Raw genomic sequence first — 13,706 nt, forward strand, 5'->3', positions numbered from 1 at the left:
GAGTAGTGGTAAACCAGACTTAGAAGATGAGACATACCACATTCTGGGACTGCACTGGTATTTCTTGTAGAGAAAGGACTTGACATAATATGAGTTTGCTCTGTCCTTGTCCAGGGACATAAGATGAGGTTGCTCTGTCCTTGTCCAGGGACATCCCAACCCTAATGCACCCTGGTTTCTTCTTTCCTTCAATAAATACTTTTTCGTGTGCCCACCAAAGTCGGAGACTAGAGCCTGGAGTTAAACCGGTCATCAGGATGTAAAAACACTTTGCCAACGTGACACTTAAATTCTACTTGGGGGGGGGGCGGGGCTATAACAGACAAGTAAGCTTTAAAATTATTTCAGAAATTGTTAAGTATTACGAAGAAAATAAAACATGCTGTTATGATAAAGAATGACTGTTGAGAAAGGGGCTATTTAAAATTTTTAAAGAGCGTAGTCCAGAAGAAGATACAGTTCAGTTCACTCTGTGGAGTGAATGACAAGAAGGAATCAGCATGCAAAAGACCTTGGGCAAGAGCTTTCCAGGGAGGTGAAACAGCAAGTGTAAAGGTCCTGGGGCATAATGAGTATTCAAGGGTCAGCAAGGAGGCCAGAATGCCAGGAGCTTGAGAGGTCAGACTCATCCATCAGGTACGATCTGGAGTTGGCATAAAGTCTTGGGATCACTCCTGTGGGAAGCTGAAGAAATACTCCTGGATTTCAGAATTAAGGAAGGTTAACTATTTAAATAAATGTTATAAGAACACTTCTTCAGTTAAACAACCCACATTATTAGAACACTTCAGCGATAAATACAGTTTATTTCATGACTCCTTTTGGTTGCTGGATGCTTTGTGATAACAGAGTCTCGTAATCATTGGTAGATTACATAATACTTGAGCACTGAAAGTGAGTTCACTTTAAATTTCTGTGAGATTCAAATTACTTGACATTCATTGGATGCCCCATGTATTATAAAACAGGATCTAATAAATGGTATAAACTTGTATTTGAGAATGTATATGCCTTTCTAAGGGAATGATATACTTTCTTTTTGTCTTTTTAGGGCCGTAACAATGGCATATAGAAGTTCCCAGGCTAGAGGTTGAATCGGTGCTGCAGCTGCCGGCCTATGCCACAGCCACAGCAATGCCAGAGGCAAGCCATGTCTGTGACCAACACCACAGTTCATGGCAACACTGGTTCCTTAACCCCTCGAGCAAGGCCAGGGATAGAACTTGCATCCTCTTGGGTTCATTATCCCTGAGCCACGATGGGCACTCCTAAAGGAAGAATACGTATGTCATAATTTCAAAGGAAGTTATGTGGCATATGCATTTTTTTTTCTAGTTTTGAATTATTTTTCAACTTTTGTATTAACTTGTCTCATCAATTAGACATCTACCAATTAATAGTGATGCTACTATTACTTCTAAGCAGTTTGGTTTTGTTTCAGTAAATAAGTGCTTAAGGAAGGAAAGAACCAAGGGCAAGCAAGTTACTGGTATATGTAGAATCCATTCCTGTGGGCTACTCCTGGAGCGAGAAGGTAGCAGCTCAGCTTCAGACTCCATGTACAGCTCCTTTATAAGCCATCTCAGCAAAGGGCAGCCCAGGTGACAAGTGGGCCTTCTATGATAAGGGCTCTTGTCTACTGGAAATGGGAATCAGCTCGGTTTCATTTCGTAGGGTCCACCAGATGGCAAACAACTCTATCCACCTGGAGCCAATCCAGGCTGGGGACAGAATGTGCTTCATGCCCCCCTGCACTCTGCTGGGAGACTTGGAGGGTTGCTTGATTTATTCTCTCTGTGTGTGTGAGTGTGTGTGTGTGTGTGTTTTAGTTTGTTTATACATTATGCTGCAATTCTAAAGATAGAAGTTTCCCCAAGCTACGAATATTGGCTTTTTTTTTTGCCTAGTCTGGCAGATCTGATTAGAAATCAATGGCTTCCAAAAACGGGGACCAGAAAATGGCAGGATGCAGATGTAGTAACTGCAGTGACAGACATGTAACAAGATGGAAATGAGTTGGTGATACATTTGTGGGAAGAGGTCGGGGAAGGGTTGGGAAGGAAGAGAAAGAATCTATCTAAGAGGAAAATGAAACGGCTTCATTATCACAAGAAACTCCCAGTAGCCTTCACTTACTTAGTCATCCTGGAATTACAGTTTCCGCTCACATCCTCTGCGAAAGAGGAAGTAGGGAATATGACCATGGAAAGTGATATTTTAAGCTTCAACACATATTGCTCATCACTGGCTTGACTTGCAGCACGTCTCTCAACAAAACGCATAGTGATTTAATCTCAAAGAGTAATTCGGTCTGCCACGTAGGAGACAAGACTATCATTGTAGACAGGCGGTAATTTGTGAAATTCAGGTGCTGGGGATTAGGACCACCTGTTGAATTTTATCTTGGCGTTATTATGTTAATATTATCATGTAACCTAACATAAACACTGCATATTTATCAGACTTTGGGACCTCCGGCCCTGGGATGTGAACATTTTCCTAAATGGTATCTGTAACTCTCTCCAAATTCAGTAAGTCAATGGCAAATAGAAAGTCTGTTGGAAATCTGATTCAATATGCAACAGCATATGGCTTGGTGGTCATCACAGTCCCCACATCCTATAATTTTTCTAAAGCCTGATGTGAGAGTGGGGAAAAAAAAAAAAAACAATCAGTGTATCATCTGGCAACATAATAGAGAATAGAAAGGCCTTCATTTCTTATCCTCCCCTGTGTTAATTGGAAACAAATTTCCTAGCAAAGCTCTAACAAGTGATTTCTACCTCTGCTTAAACAAAACTAGAGGAAGACAGGCCAAGAAAGCCTACCTTGAACAGCAACTTTGGGAAAGGAATAAATACTGTACACAAGCACCTGCAGATTGCCATCGGAAATGAAACTCTCCCAATTGCCAGCCAGCTAAAGGGTAGCAGTAAAGTAACCAGATCAACCACATTCTGAGCAGAAATTTAGATTTCGTCCAGTGGGACAACTGGAATAATGCCTAGAAAGAAGGCATAGATTTTAAGATTTGCATTTGTTCCTTTGCTTTGGGTAGAGTAAACTTTGTTGAGCCCCTTAGGTATGGATTTTTGTAAGAGGCTGGTTTTCTATGAAAGAATTTTATTGGTATTTGTTATCTGCAAAGACCTTCCTGGTTACATTTCTCATTCTCTGCTAAAAAGGCAAGGTCTACACCTGAAACTAATACAACATTGTAAATCAACTATACTTCAATAAAAAACCACAATTAAAAAAGTGTTAATTTATGTTATAAAAAAGAATTCCAAGGTCTTCCATGCATATTTTTAACCACATAACACTTCACAGTTTATGAAACCTATACTACAGGTTATCTCAATTTCTCATATAATTTCCACCTTCCTTCCCCCAAAGGCCTGTGCTTCATTTTAATGAAATAAAGCTCGGAACTATTGAAAATGGAATCCTGTATATTTGTGTGAATAAACACTGTTTTGGAAAAGAACATGAGGGCATCATATTTTGCCTTAGGCTATCAGTATTCTTATTTGGTGTCTGTCCAGCAGGAGACCACAGAAAAGGAAGTATGAGCAATATCTTCCCAAAGACAGATCAAAGCTTTTAGAAAATTTACCTTTTGACATTCCTATTAATTAAAGCTTTACAAGTGCTAGATAATCATTTCCACTAAACAATAGCCATGAATATCCATCATGTGCAGTATATTCATCACATACCAGTTGCACGTAAACATCACATCCAGCCACAGTCATAAGTCCATGTCTATCTAAACTTTTCTAGAACTTCAGCCCTTATGCGTTGCTTACACATACAAAGTATGCAGTCAATTAACAACTTAAAGAGAATATCTAAACTGGAACTGTTAAACTGATGGCCAGCTCTGCCAAAAAAAAAAAAAAAAAAAAAAAGAAAGAAAAAAGAAAAAAAAAAGGATACAAATGAACCTACAAAATGGAAACAGACCCATAGGCATAGAAAACAAATTTACAGTTACCAAAGAGGAATGGGAGGCGGGGAATTGGAAGTTTCAGGAGTTCCCCTCATGGCGCAGCTGAACCGAATCTGACTAGGAACCATGAGGTTACAGGTTCGATCCCTGGCCTTGCTCAGTGGGTTAAGGATCTGGTGTTGCCTTGAGCTGTGCTGTAGGTTGCAGACGCTGCTCGGATCTAGCATTGCTGTGGCTATGGTGTAGGCTGGCAGCAACAGCTCCGATTAAACCCCTAGCCTGGGAACCTCCATATGCCGCGGGTGCTGCCCTAAAAAGGACAAAAAGACCAAAAAAAAAAAAAAAAAAAAGACGTTTCATATTAACACAGACACTATTATATATAAAATAGGTAGCCAACAAGGACCTATTGTATAGCACAGGGAACTCTATATTTTGTAATAGTCTATAAAGGAAAATAATCTGAAAAGAATATAATATGTAGATATACTGAATCACTGAGCTGTACACGCCTTAAACTAACATAACAGTGCAAATCAACTATACTTCAAAAAAAAAAAAAAAAAAAGTTGATACCACCAGCCCCGGCCCTGGAAAATCACTCTCTTTGTTCTGCTTCCCTAAATTCTTCCCAGTGAAAGTTCCACTCTTTCAAAGAAACTTTCCTTGATCCTACAGGCAGAGATCTTTCTTATCTGTGTACTCCAACCATACTGTTTATACCCAGCATTTCCTATACATTTATATCTATCATCTCTCTATCATCTATTCATTCATCCAACCACATTTAACAGTATGTTGGTCCCTCACCCACCCACAGGCATTCAAAGTTCCTAAAGCCTGGGTCCTGCCTTAAATTCTTTTGTACCCTCCAAAATCCTTAGCATTACATATATTGTGAGTAAAAGTATTTTGATTGCCACTTTAAAAAGTTCGACTTTTTCATGCACGGTAAGAGCCATCTTTTCACATAAAAGGAGCACTTGCTAAATATTACTTTGGTTCACAACCATAAAACCTAGTAATACCAAAAAGCTAGCTGGGTGGTTTCAAGAAATTCTAACTTTATAAAGCATACACAGAGTGGAACTGTGTTTTAGTAAAAAATATATTAGCAGCTTCAAATAATGGGCAATACATTTAAACTGTATTAAAATATCTTTTGAGAATCAGGAAACTTGATTAGGATTCTCCCAGAGGCTTCACACACTGAAACCAGAGATTTATTATTCCAGGGAAAGGAGGCTCGATTTCTTAAAAATTCATCTTATTAATTATTAGCCAAGCCATGCAGCGGCTTCCCGGAAGGCAAAGGAAAATAGGCCCTCAGCGATGAGTTTCAGGCCAAAGGAAGCTGAGTTTGTGCCTCAAGCCTTCTGCGCCTGCCTGGGCACCGCTCCCCGGGGCTGTGGTAATTTAGCCCAGAGCATCCCAAGCAGAGATCAGACAGGAATCCGCGAGCCCGAGCAGCGGCCGCCGACTGGCTGCTACTCAGCCTCTGGTTCCCGGTCGGAGGTACGATCCGACTGGTACCCGCGCCATTCCCAGGTCTCTTCCCACTAGGGCGCGACTTGATGGCCAAACCCGAGACTTCAGGAACCCAGTACCCAGCGATAGCTGCAATTCTAGAGATGAGGCGGCTCTACTTCCAGGGACGGTTCCTGTTAGGAATTTAGGCTTTGGGTCCATTCATCTCATCCTTATTCCCTGAAAAACTTTGCCTCCTTTTCCAAATATATATTCGCACCAAGTAAGAACTATCCCACCCCACCCAACGGGTCCAATCCCCCTTCCAGCCTCCGAATGCCACCTACTCACGGCGCCTCCCAGACCCGGGGAAGGAGGCAAGCTCAGGTGTGCGGGATCCCCAGGCTGGGTGGCGGGCAGGCTGGCGAGCGAGCTGTCACCTTGTGGTCCGCCACGCCAAGGTATCCCTCCAGCGGCCGCGGTCCCGCGGGGATTTCGGGGCGCGGCGGGGGGCTGCTCTCCGCCGACCGCTGCGCGCTGCCAGTCGCCGCTGCCTGCTGCTGCTGCTGCTGCTGCTGCGGGGGCCGCTCCTTCTGGCCGCCGAGGCTGCTGTATACGAGCAACAAGCTGGTGCACATGGTGGTGAGCGCTAAACACACTGCCAGACCATGGCGCTGCGGGTGGGCGGGAGAGAGCAGAGGAGAGACGCTGAGCGCCCACCCGGGAGGAGCGCGCCCAGCGGGGACACCAGCGAGATGATCAGACGGGCGGGGGAGATCCGGGGGCGGAGGGGATGACCCAAGTCCTACACCGGCCGCGCGCAAACCGGGCAGAGGAGGTACGGTCCCCATGCGTACGGCAGGGGATGCTCCCCACGCGTGGCTGCTCTCGGCCGCCGCCGCCTCCCACATCTCTCGGCAGAGGACAGGTGGTGCGCTGCGCCCGGCTAAGCGAGGGAGAGCGCGCCAGCGGCGGGGGCAGGGGTGGGCTTGCACTTTGGCGAGGGGGCCCTCTGCCCCAGCTCCAATGCTAGAATGTCTAGCCTTTGCACTGTCTCCTTTCTGGACTCGTGGGGCTCTACCTCGGCTATCCTTGCAAGTTTGAAATCCAACAAGGAAACCAAGAAAGTCTGCAAAGGTTCCTCCTCCCCGCCCCTCTTAGTTTTTGCCAGGCTGTTGCTTTAGGGCATTCCCATCCCCGAGCGAAGCGCCCACCACTCCACGGCTTCTCTAGCTCTCCGCTGGCCGCTTGGACCTCCCGCGGGAGCTCCAGCAGCCCAGCAACCCGAGTTCCCATTCCGGCTCTGGGATTCCAAGCCAGGCAGAACCAAGGAATCGGAACTGGGAGGGGACTCGGAGCAGGTAGAAAGTTGTTCCTTTGTAACCGGCGACCTCGCAGCGCAGGGTTAGGCACCCTGGAGCTCTCTGATGCGCCCGAGGGACGCCGCGCACCGGGGTCCCGCCGCTGCCCAGAGGAGTTGCAACAAATGACTCACCACCAGGGTCTTCATTTTGGGCACCTCTTTTGTGCGGAATCCTCAGGCACACGCGTCCGGGGTCACTTTTTCTTGGAGGGTTTCCATGGTGGGTGATGGGGCGGAGGCGGCTCTGATTTTCGCCCGGTGGCCAGCGGCGGCTGAGTAGGCAGGGGAGCCGCGGGACCCAGGAAGCACTGCTGTTGCAGATTAGAGACAGAATTAAAACTGAACCGGACCCTCGTAGTGTCTCAGCGATCTACACAACTGCCGCCTGCCGCCGCCTGCTGGGTCCTAAAGACCTCTGTATTCCCCCCGCCCCTTCTCGCCCCCAAATAATAATCTTTTCAGCCGAGTAGAATTTCTGGGACGAGAGAGTTAACCCTGCAAGTATACCCACCTCTTGGTCCGAGAGCTTATTTATCTTTTATGAAGTCATCAAGTAAAAAGGAAGGAAAACCCAACTGGATTGTGAATATGATAGCCACTTGAAAATTTGCAAACTAGAATTTCAGTTTGATGATTTTGATAAAAACAAGCCAACAGCCCAAATGTCAATAGCCCCATTTATAGCATTTTCGTTTATGTTTATAGCATGAAGAGTCGGTCATGAAATAATTTTTCAAATAAATTATTTCAGTTTTCCAGTTGTAAGGTTTCTGATATTCTCTTCCCCCTTAATTTTACTTTTTAAAATCCGATTATTCTCATGCAATCTTTATGTCATAATTTTAATCTAAGTTATTTCATTCATTACTTGTTTTAAATATTATAATTTATTTTTCGATCAAAATTTTGAAGTTCCTGGTGGTCATCTAAACGGTTAAAAACTCTTCAAAGCCGTTATCACATCAGGTCCAGGATTAACTGGACCTGTAGATTCTTCTTAATTTAAATGAAAGATTTCTGTCTGCTAGAGATAAAACTGCTTACTGCTTATTTTTAAAGAAATCTAATGCCTTTGGTGCCCTCTTTGTATTGGTCTACTGCACTGACAGTACATAATTTCACATGCAGAACTTCGATTAAAATTAAAAAAATAATTATTTGGGGGAGGGGAATTCACATCCATAGCTTGTTTTAAGGATACACTCCCTACCTCCAGCCCTTCATTGAATTATAAACAACATTTATTAAATGTCTAATTTAGTTGGAAACATATTTCTTGTGAAATTGCTCAGTGAGAATAGTTGCCTTAATGTATTACTTAACACCTCACCTGTAGCAGTGTACTGTTAAAGATTACATTAAGATGGAAATGATCAGCGGGCCAACTGAACCATAGGCACAATAAGAGCTTTCTCAAGGCCAAAAAAGGCATTACAATCCTTTTTTAATCTTCACTAATCCATTGCTGGATTGATGATACAACAGGAACTATTTTTAACTTAGGAGGCATCCTTCTATGCTCAGTATTAAGGAAGTTAAAATTAATCGGTGCTGCAACGACTATCAATGCAGTGTGTTTGGGGGAGAGTGAGGAACATGGGATTTAGCCTTTCAAGGGAAAACAGAAAATTCAAAACACTGTCCAACATTGCCAGCCTTGAAGCTGTTTATTCAATTTGTGCTTTAGGCATGAATAGTACCAGTTGTTAGGGCAGGAAAAGCAGCAGCCAGAGAAGAATCTTATCGGGTCTTGGCAATTCTTTATTGCATGGTTGCACTTGACACTCAAATTAGGGAAACAAAGGACCAACTTGATGAATCATTGCAAGCAGATTATCTGTGTTTCTCCAGGGCTCCTTTTGAGATGCTACCAGAGGTAGCTTCTGCATGTTTCAGAGTCATTCCCCTTCCATCTAGTAAGTTGCCCAGTGACCAATAAAACACTTCTAATATATTTTATCATGCCAAACAGAGCCATCATATTTATGATTTAAACTCATGGCAGCACGTTGGACATCTGTTACACAGTATGTTTGACCAAATTCATTAAGCTTATGCCTTTTTTTTTTTACTCTCCTGAGATAGCAGTTAGCGAGTTGCTAGATCTACTTATGAAATGGCCAGGGTGAATTTAAAGACTGTAATTCTGAAGTTGATTTGAATCATTGCACAGTCTCTGGCTTTCAAATATTTGATTCAATTGATGCAGTGGTTTTAGGCACTCTGGCCCCAGAGCCAAAAGAAGGAGTGGAGTGGGGGAAGGGCAGATGAGAGAAGTTAAAATCCTTGTGCTGTTCAGTACAGTGATAGGTTAATGATCACCTACTAGCTGGTGGTTCTATGCTCAGGAATACAGGGAGGAACAAGACACAGATCCTCTTGTCAAAGAGCTCAAAATTGTGTATGCGTGCATGTGTGTGTGTTTGGTAAGTCTGCAAGTTAGCAATAAAAGACAGAGTACTAGAGATTCAACATCTATTTGTCAAGTGCCTGCCATGTTAAGCCCCTCCTTTGGTGCACACCTACTATGTGTCAGACATTGGAATACCTGGATAAACAGATCACATGCTGCCCTAAAGTGATTCATGATCTACTCTTCCCCAGTTAGTGCTAATGATAGGGATGGAGTAGGCACAGGTAGTTGGAGAAGTCCCAATAAAGGATTATAGAGAGGAAAATCCAGGGGACTTTGGGCGATCACTGTTAAGTTAATAAATTGCTCAAAAAAGCCATCAGAACAAGGCAGGCTTGCTTGACAGTGGAGGTGCAAGAATTGCCTCAGGTCGTTGGGTGGGGAATGGGATGAGGCCTGCATTCAGATTCAGACCAAGGGCAGGAGTTTGCAGACCGTCCTTCTGCTGATGTGAATACACACCTTACAAAAGTACTCCCAGAAAGGAAGAGGGGGTCTTTTCAGGCCTCCCCTCCCCTTGGAGGGTAAAACTAGCCCTCCGGATCATAGGGGCAGGGCTGCTTCCTTGCCTGCCAGCCTGCTTGCATCTCTTACAAGTGTCCTATCCTGATAAATCTATATCTTCTTTTTAGTTTGTTTGTTTTTTGGTCTTTCTGCCTTTTCTAGGTCCACACCTGCGGCATGTGGAGTTTCCCAGGCTAAGGGTCCAATTGGAGCTGTAGCCACAGCAACACCAGATCTGAACCATGTCTGCGACCTAAACCACAGCTCACAGCAACACCGGATCCTCAACCCACTGAGAGAGGCCAGGGATTGAACCCATAACCCCATGGCTCCTAGTTGGATTTGCCAACCACTGAGCCACGATGGGAACTCCCTAATAAATCTATTTCTTGCCTATCACTTTGTCTCTCACTGAATTCCTTCTGCACAGAGGCATAAAGAACCTGAACCTCAGTAAGTCCAGATATCTGGTGAGTGCTAATTTAAAACGTGGGTTCAAGTTCCAATCTGGGTTTAGGCCAGGACGTGGCTTCAAGTCACAATCTGTGTTTTGGCTACGTTCAGGCGGTTAGTACTGTTGGTTTCACTATGAACCTTTATACTAGGAACAATTAGGAAACAATCAAAACATTTGAATTGTTTTTCACCTTCTGACTGCCTGCTTATTTAAGACCCGAAAGGTCTGATATTTTAAGGATCTCCATCTCTGTTTATGGAATTTTTTGCACACTTTTAAGTTAATAATTTGAAGAGCCAGAAAAGAAGTAGAAAATCAGGAGCATTCACAGACACTTGATTGACTTGGAGGCAAGTAGATAAGTCAATAAAGCTTTTTTAGTTCATCTAACTTGTCCAGTTCAATAGAAAGTGAGTCGGGGAATCACAATTTGCTTCTCAAAATCCACACAGCTGAGATGGATTTCTCACCATTTAAAATTCTGCCACATATCTGCCTCTGGTGCCATCATATCCAATCAAATAGAGTCCTACTTTTGAAAAAAAAAAGGAAAAAGAAATCGAGTGTTCCACAATGTAGGTTATGTGATAAACCGAAGGCGAGGATTTATGAAACAAGGCATGTCATGGGGCACTGAGGGGCACTGGTGGGTCTGGAGCTGGGAGGGAGTGCCAGCCTGTGCCCAGGGCCCCAGAGGCGCCACAGAGCTGCCAGGGTGCCAACACACAGACAGCTGGAAACCAGGCAGCCCTGCCATGGCTCCTAAATGACCTCTCAAATCAGAAACAAATGTTTCAAACCTTCCAAAGATGGGTGAAAAGCACAAAATCACATAATGTAAATTGCATTTGCAAAGCAACTGATTCTCACCTTATGACCTTAAAAAAAAAAAAAAAAGTTCTGTTAAATGCTACAAAAGCCAAAAGCTTCATAATAGCAGACAGTCCTGGAACAAAGCTGTTATTCTGTGACTTGTGTTCCTGTTTACTTAATTCTACTTCACAGGTTCTGTCTAGTGGGTCGGGTTGGAGAACAAGTCCATGAAGTCACGCTGCCAGGACCCCACCTTCTGACTTTTCCACTTCCTAGCTCTGTGACCTTGGGTAAGTTACTTAGCTGTACCTCAATTTCCGGATCGGTAACATAGCAGCTATGAGAGCACCTACCCCAAAGTCATGCTGTGAAGGTTAAATGAGATCCTACGAGTGCAGCTTAAGAGGAAAACTCACAGTGTTAAACATTACGAATATATCTCGTGATTATGATTAATAACCTGTGTTTGAAGGTGAAAGACCAGGGTTTAACCTGTGTGGCCGAGACTTGCTTGACCTTGAGCAGAGGACTTCTAAAATATTAAGCCCACAGAGTTCTCTTTGTGGCTCAGCAGGCTAAGAACTTGACAGTGTCCATGAGGGTTTAATCCCAGGGCCAGATTGTCTAGGGCCTCAAAGACCATGAAAAGGACAGTGTAAAGGAAACTCATTGGCAGACTTAGAGCAGAGGAAGGCCGTGGGTCCTTAACGTGATGAAAGATCATCTGGCTGCTGTGCCAAGAACAGCTTTTGGGGAACAAGGAAGGAAGGAGAGAGACCACTGGGGAAGCCCTTGCAGAGGTCGAAGTGAAAAAGGTCATGGCGATTTTAGAAGTGACTGCTTTCTGAATTTGCTGATATTGGGGATGAGACATGAGAAAAAGAAAGGAGGGGAGGAGTTCTCCCTGTGGCTCAGCAGTAACGAATCCGGCTAGTATTCACGAGGACTTGGGTTCGATCCCTGGCCTCGCTCAGTGAGTTAAAGGATCCAGCGTTGCTGTAAGCTGTGGTGTAGTTTGCAGATGCAGCTCGGGTCCAGCATTGCTGTGTCTGTGCTGTAGGCTGGCAGCTGCAGCTCCAATTCAACCCTAGCCTGGGAACTTCCATATGCCATCAGTGTGGCCCTTAAGACTTAAAAAAAAAAGAAAGAAAAAGAAAGGAGGGTGACCTTGCTGTGGCACAAGGGGAACGTCTTGGGAGCCCTGGCAAGCAGGTTCGATTCCCCACCCAGCACAGTGGGTTAAGGATCCAAGTTGCTTCAGCAGCATCTCGGATCTGAACCCTGGCCTGGGAACTCCACATGCCCATATGCCACAGGGCGGCCAAAAAAGAAAAAAAAAAAAAAAAAAAAAAAAAAAGGCAAGGAAGCAAGCAAATGCAAGGTTTTAGGACTGGGCAGCTGGGAGAACGAAGCTGCTACTTCCAAGGTGGGGAATGCTGTGGGAAAAGCAGGGTTAGGAGGCTGAATGGAGACTCTAGACTTAGATGTTCTCAATATGACATGTCACAGCTGGAATGCAGGCATAGGGTTGGGTTGGAGACATAGGCAGGGCATCACAGTTCAGGAAAGTCTGAGGTCACCTAGAAATGAGCTGGGTCACAGAATAAAAGAGGTCATTGGTCTGAGCCTTGGGAGCTCCACATTCCCGATGCCAAGAACAAGAGGCACCATTATAGTAAGGATGATACTGAGAAACAATAAATGACTATCTGAACTTGATTTGATTTAGGTGGCTGATTATTTTCATTTTGAATGGGTTTTCCGTTCCAAGACGCTTAGTCATTTCTGTCCTCAAAGCACTCTTTGAATTCTGTTATTGTACCAAGTAGATTCATTTATGTATTTATTGTTCAACCGTCCTTCTGGATCATAAATTTTCCAGAACTGGAGCTATGTCCAATTACTGTTTATATCCTACAAGCCTTTGACATAAGTGAGGATAATAGCATCAATCACTAACATTTATCTAGCTCCTTACTATGCGCTAGCGCTACTCTAAGAGTTTCACACATAGTTGCTCCTTTCGTCCCCTCAGCAACCCCAGGATGTAGGTACCATTGTTATCTTCATTTCACAAATAATTGAACTGAGACACTGAGTCATTTGTCCAAAGTCCCCCAGACTCTGGTATGTGGTAGCATTAGGCTAAATAAATATTAAAAAAATTAAAGAATAAATGAATAGAAGCTGCATGAGAGTTCCCATAACCAAGTTCTTCTACTGAACTCTAAATTGGTCTGATTTATAAGAAAATAGTTTATACCCAATCCTTTTCTTTTCTTTTTCTTTCTTTCTTTCTTTTTTTTTTTTTTTTTTTTTGGTCTTTTTTAGGGCTGCACCTGTGGCATATGGAATTTCCCAGGCTAGAGGTCGAATCGGAGCTACAGCCACTGGCCTCCACCACAGTTCATGGCAATGCTGAGTCCCTAACCCACTGAGTGAGGCCAGGGATCAAACCTGCGTCTTCCTGGATACTAGTCAGATTCGTTTCCACTGAGCCACAGTGGGAATGCCTATACCCAGTCGTTAGATAATATAACCAAAGACAGTTCTTTGTCTTGTAGCTTTTTGCTATGTTTATTTTTTTCAAGATATATTTTAAATACAGTAAAACATGATAAATTAGGTGTATGGTTTGATGAGTTTTGACAAAATGATACCCCTGTTCACCATGGTAACTCCGAAGATCATTTTCATCATCCCCAAGATTTCCTTTAGGCTTCCTTCTAGACTTCCC

The 13,706-nt window shown here is 43.8% G+C and overlaps 1 protein-coding gene and 1 long non-coding RNA gene across 5 annotated transcripts in view; one reads left to right on the forward strand and one right to left on the reverse strand.

The window, feature by feature from the left end:
- The window catches only part of ST6GALNAC5 (ST6 N-acetylgalactosaminide alpha-2,6-sialyltransferase 5), a 188,589-nt gene extending 181,465 nt beyond the window's left edge, over positions 1–7,124 (reverse strand). The window contains exons 1-2 of one of the 3 annotated variants that reach the window (XR_014805019.1): positions 6,915–7,123; positions 5,860–6,093 (exon numbers count right to left, since the gene is read on the reverse strand). Coding sequence is in view for 1 of the 3 variants with exons in the window: in NM_214436.1 (NP_999601.1) it covers positions 5,860–6,093; positions 6,915–6,929 (249 nt within the window). In the remaining 2 variants the exon portion in view is untranslated. 3 annotated transcript variants of the gene reach the window in all.
- Positions 7,125–11,161: 4,037 nt separating this feature from the next.
- Positions 11,162–13,706, forward strand: part of LOC146402843 (uncharacterized) — a 48,402-nt gene continuing 45,857 nt past the window's right edge. Inside the window, exon 1 of one of the 2 annotated variants that reach the window (XR_014807966.1) lies at positions 11,162–11,259. This is a non-coding gene — a long non-coding RNA (uncharacterized LOC146402843). The remainder of the gene's footprint in view (positions 11,260–13,706) is intronic. The other variant, XR_014807967.1, reaches the window with a different exon arrangement.

Source organism: Sus scrofa, chromosome 6 (assembly GCF_054392235.1).
Source record: "Sus scrofa isolate SSC_HxYL_T2T_F1_AM1 chromosome 6, Sscrofa_HxYL_maternal_Yorkshire_Landrace_v2.0, whole genome shotgun sequence".
NCBI classification, from domain to species: domain Eukaryota; kingdom Metazoa; phylum Chordata; class Mammalia; order Artiodactyla; family Suidae; genus Sus; species Sus scrofa.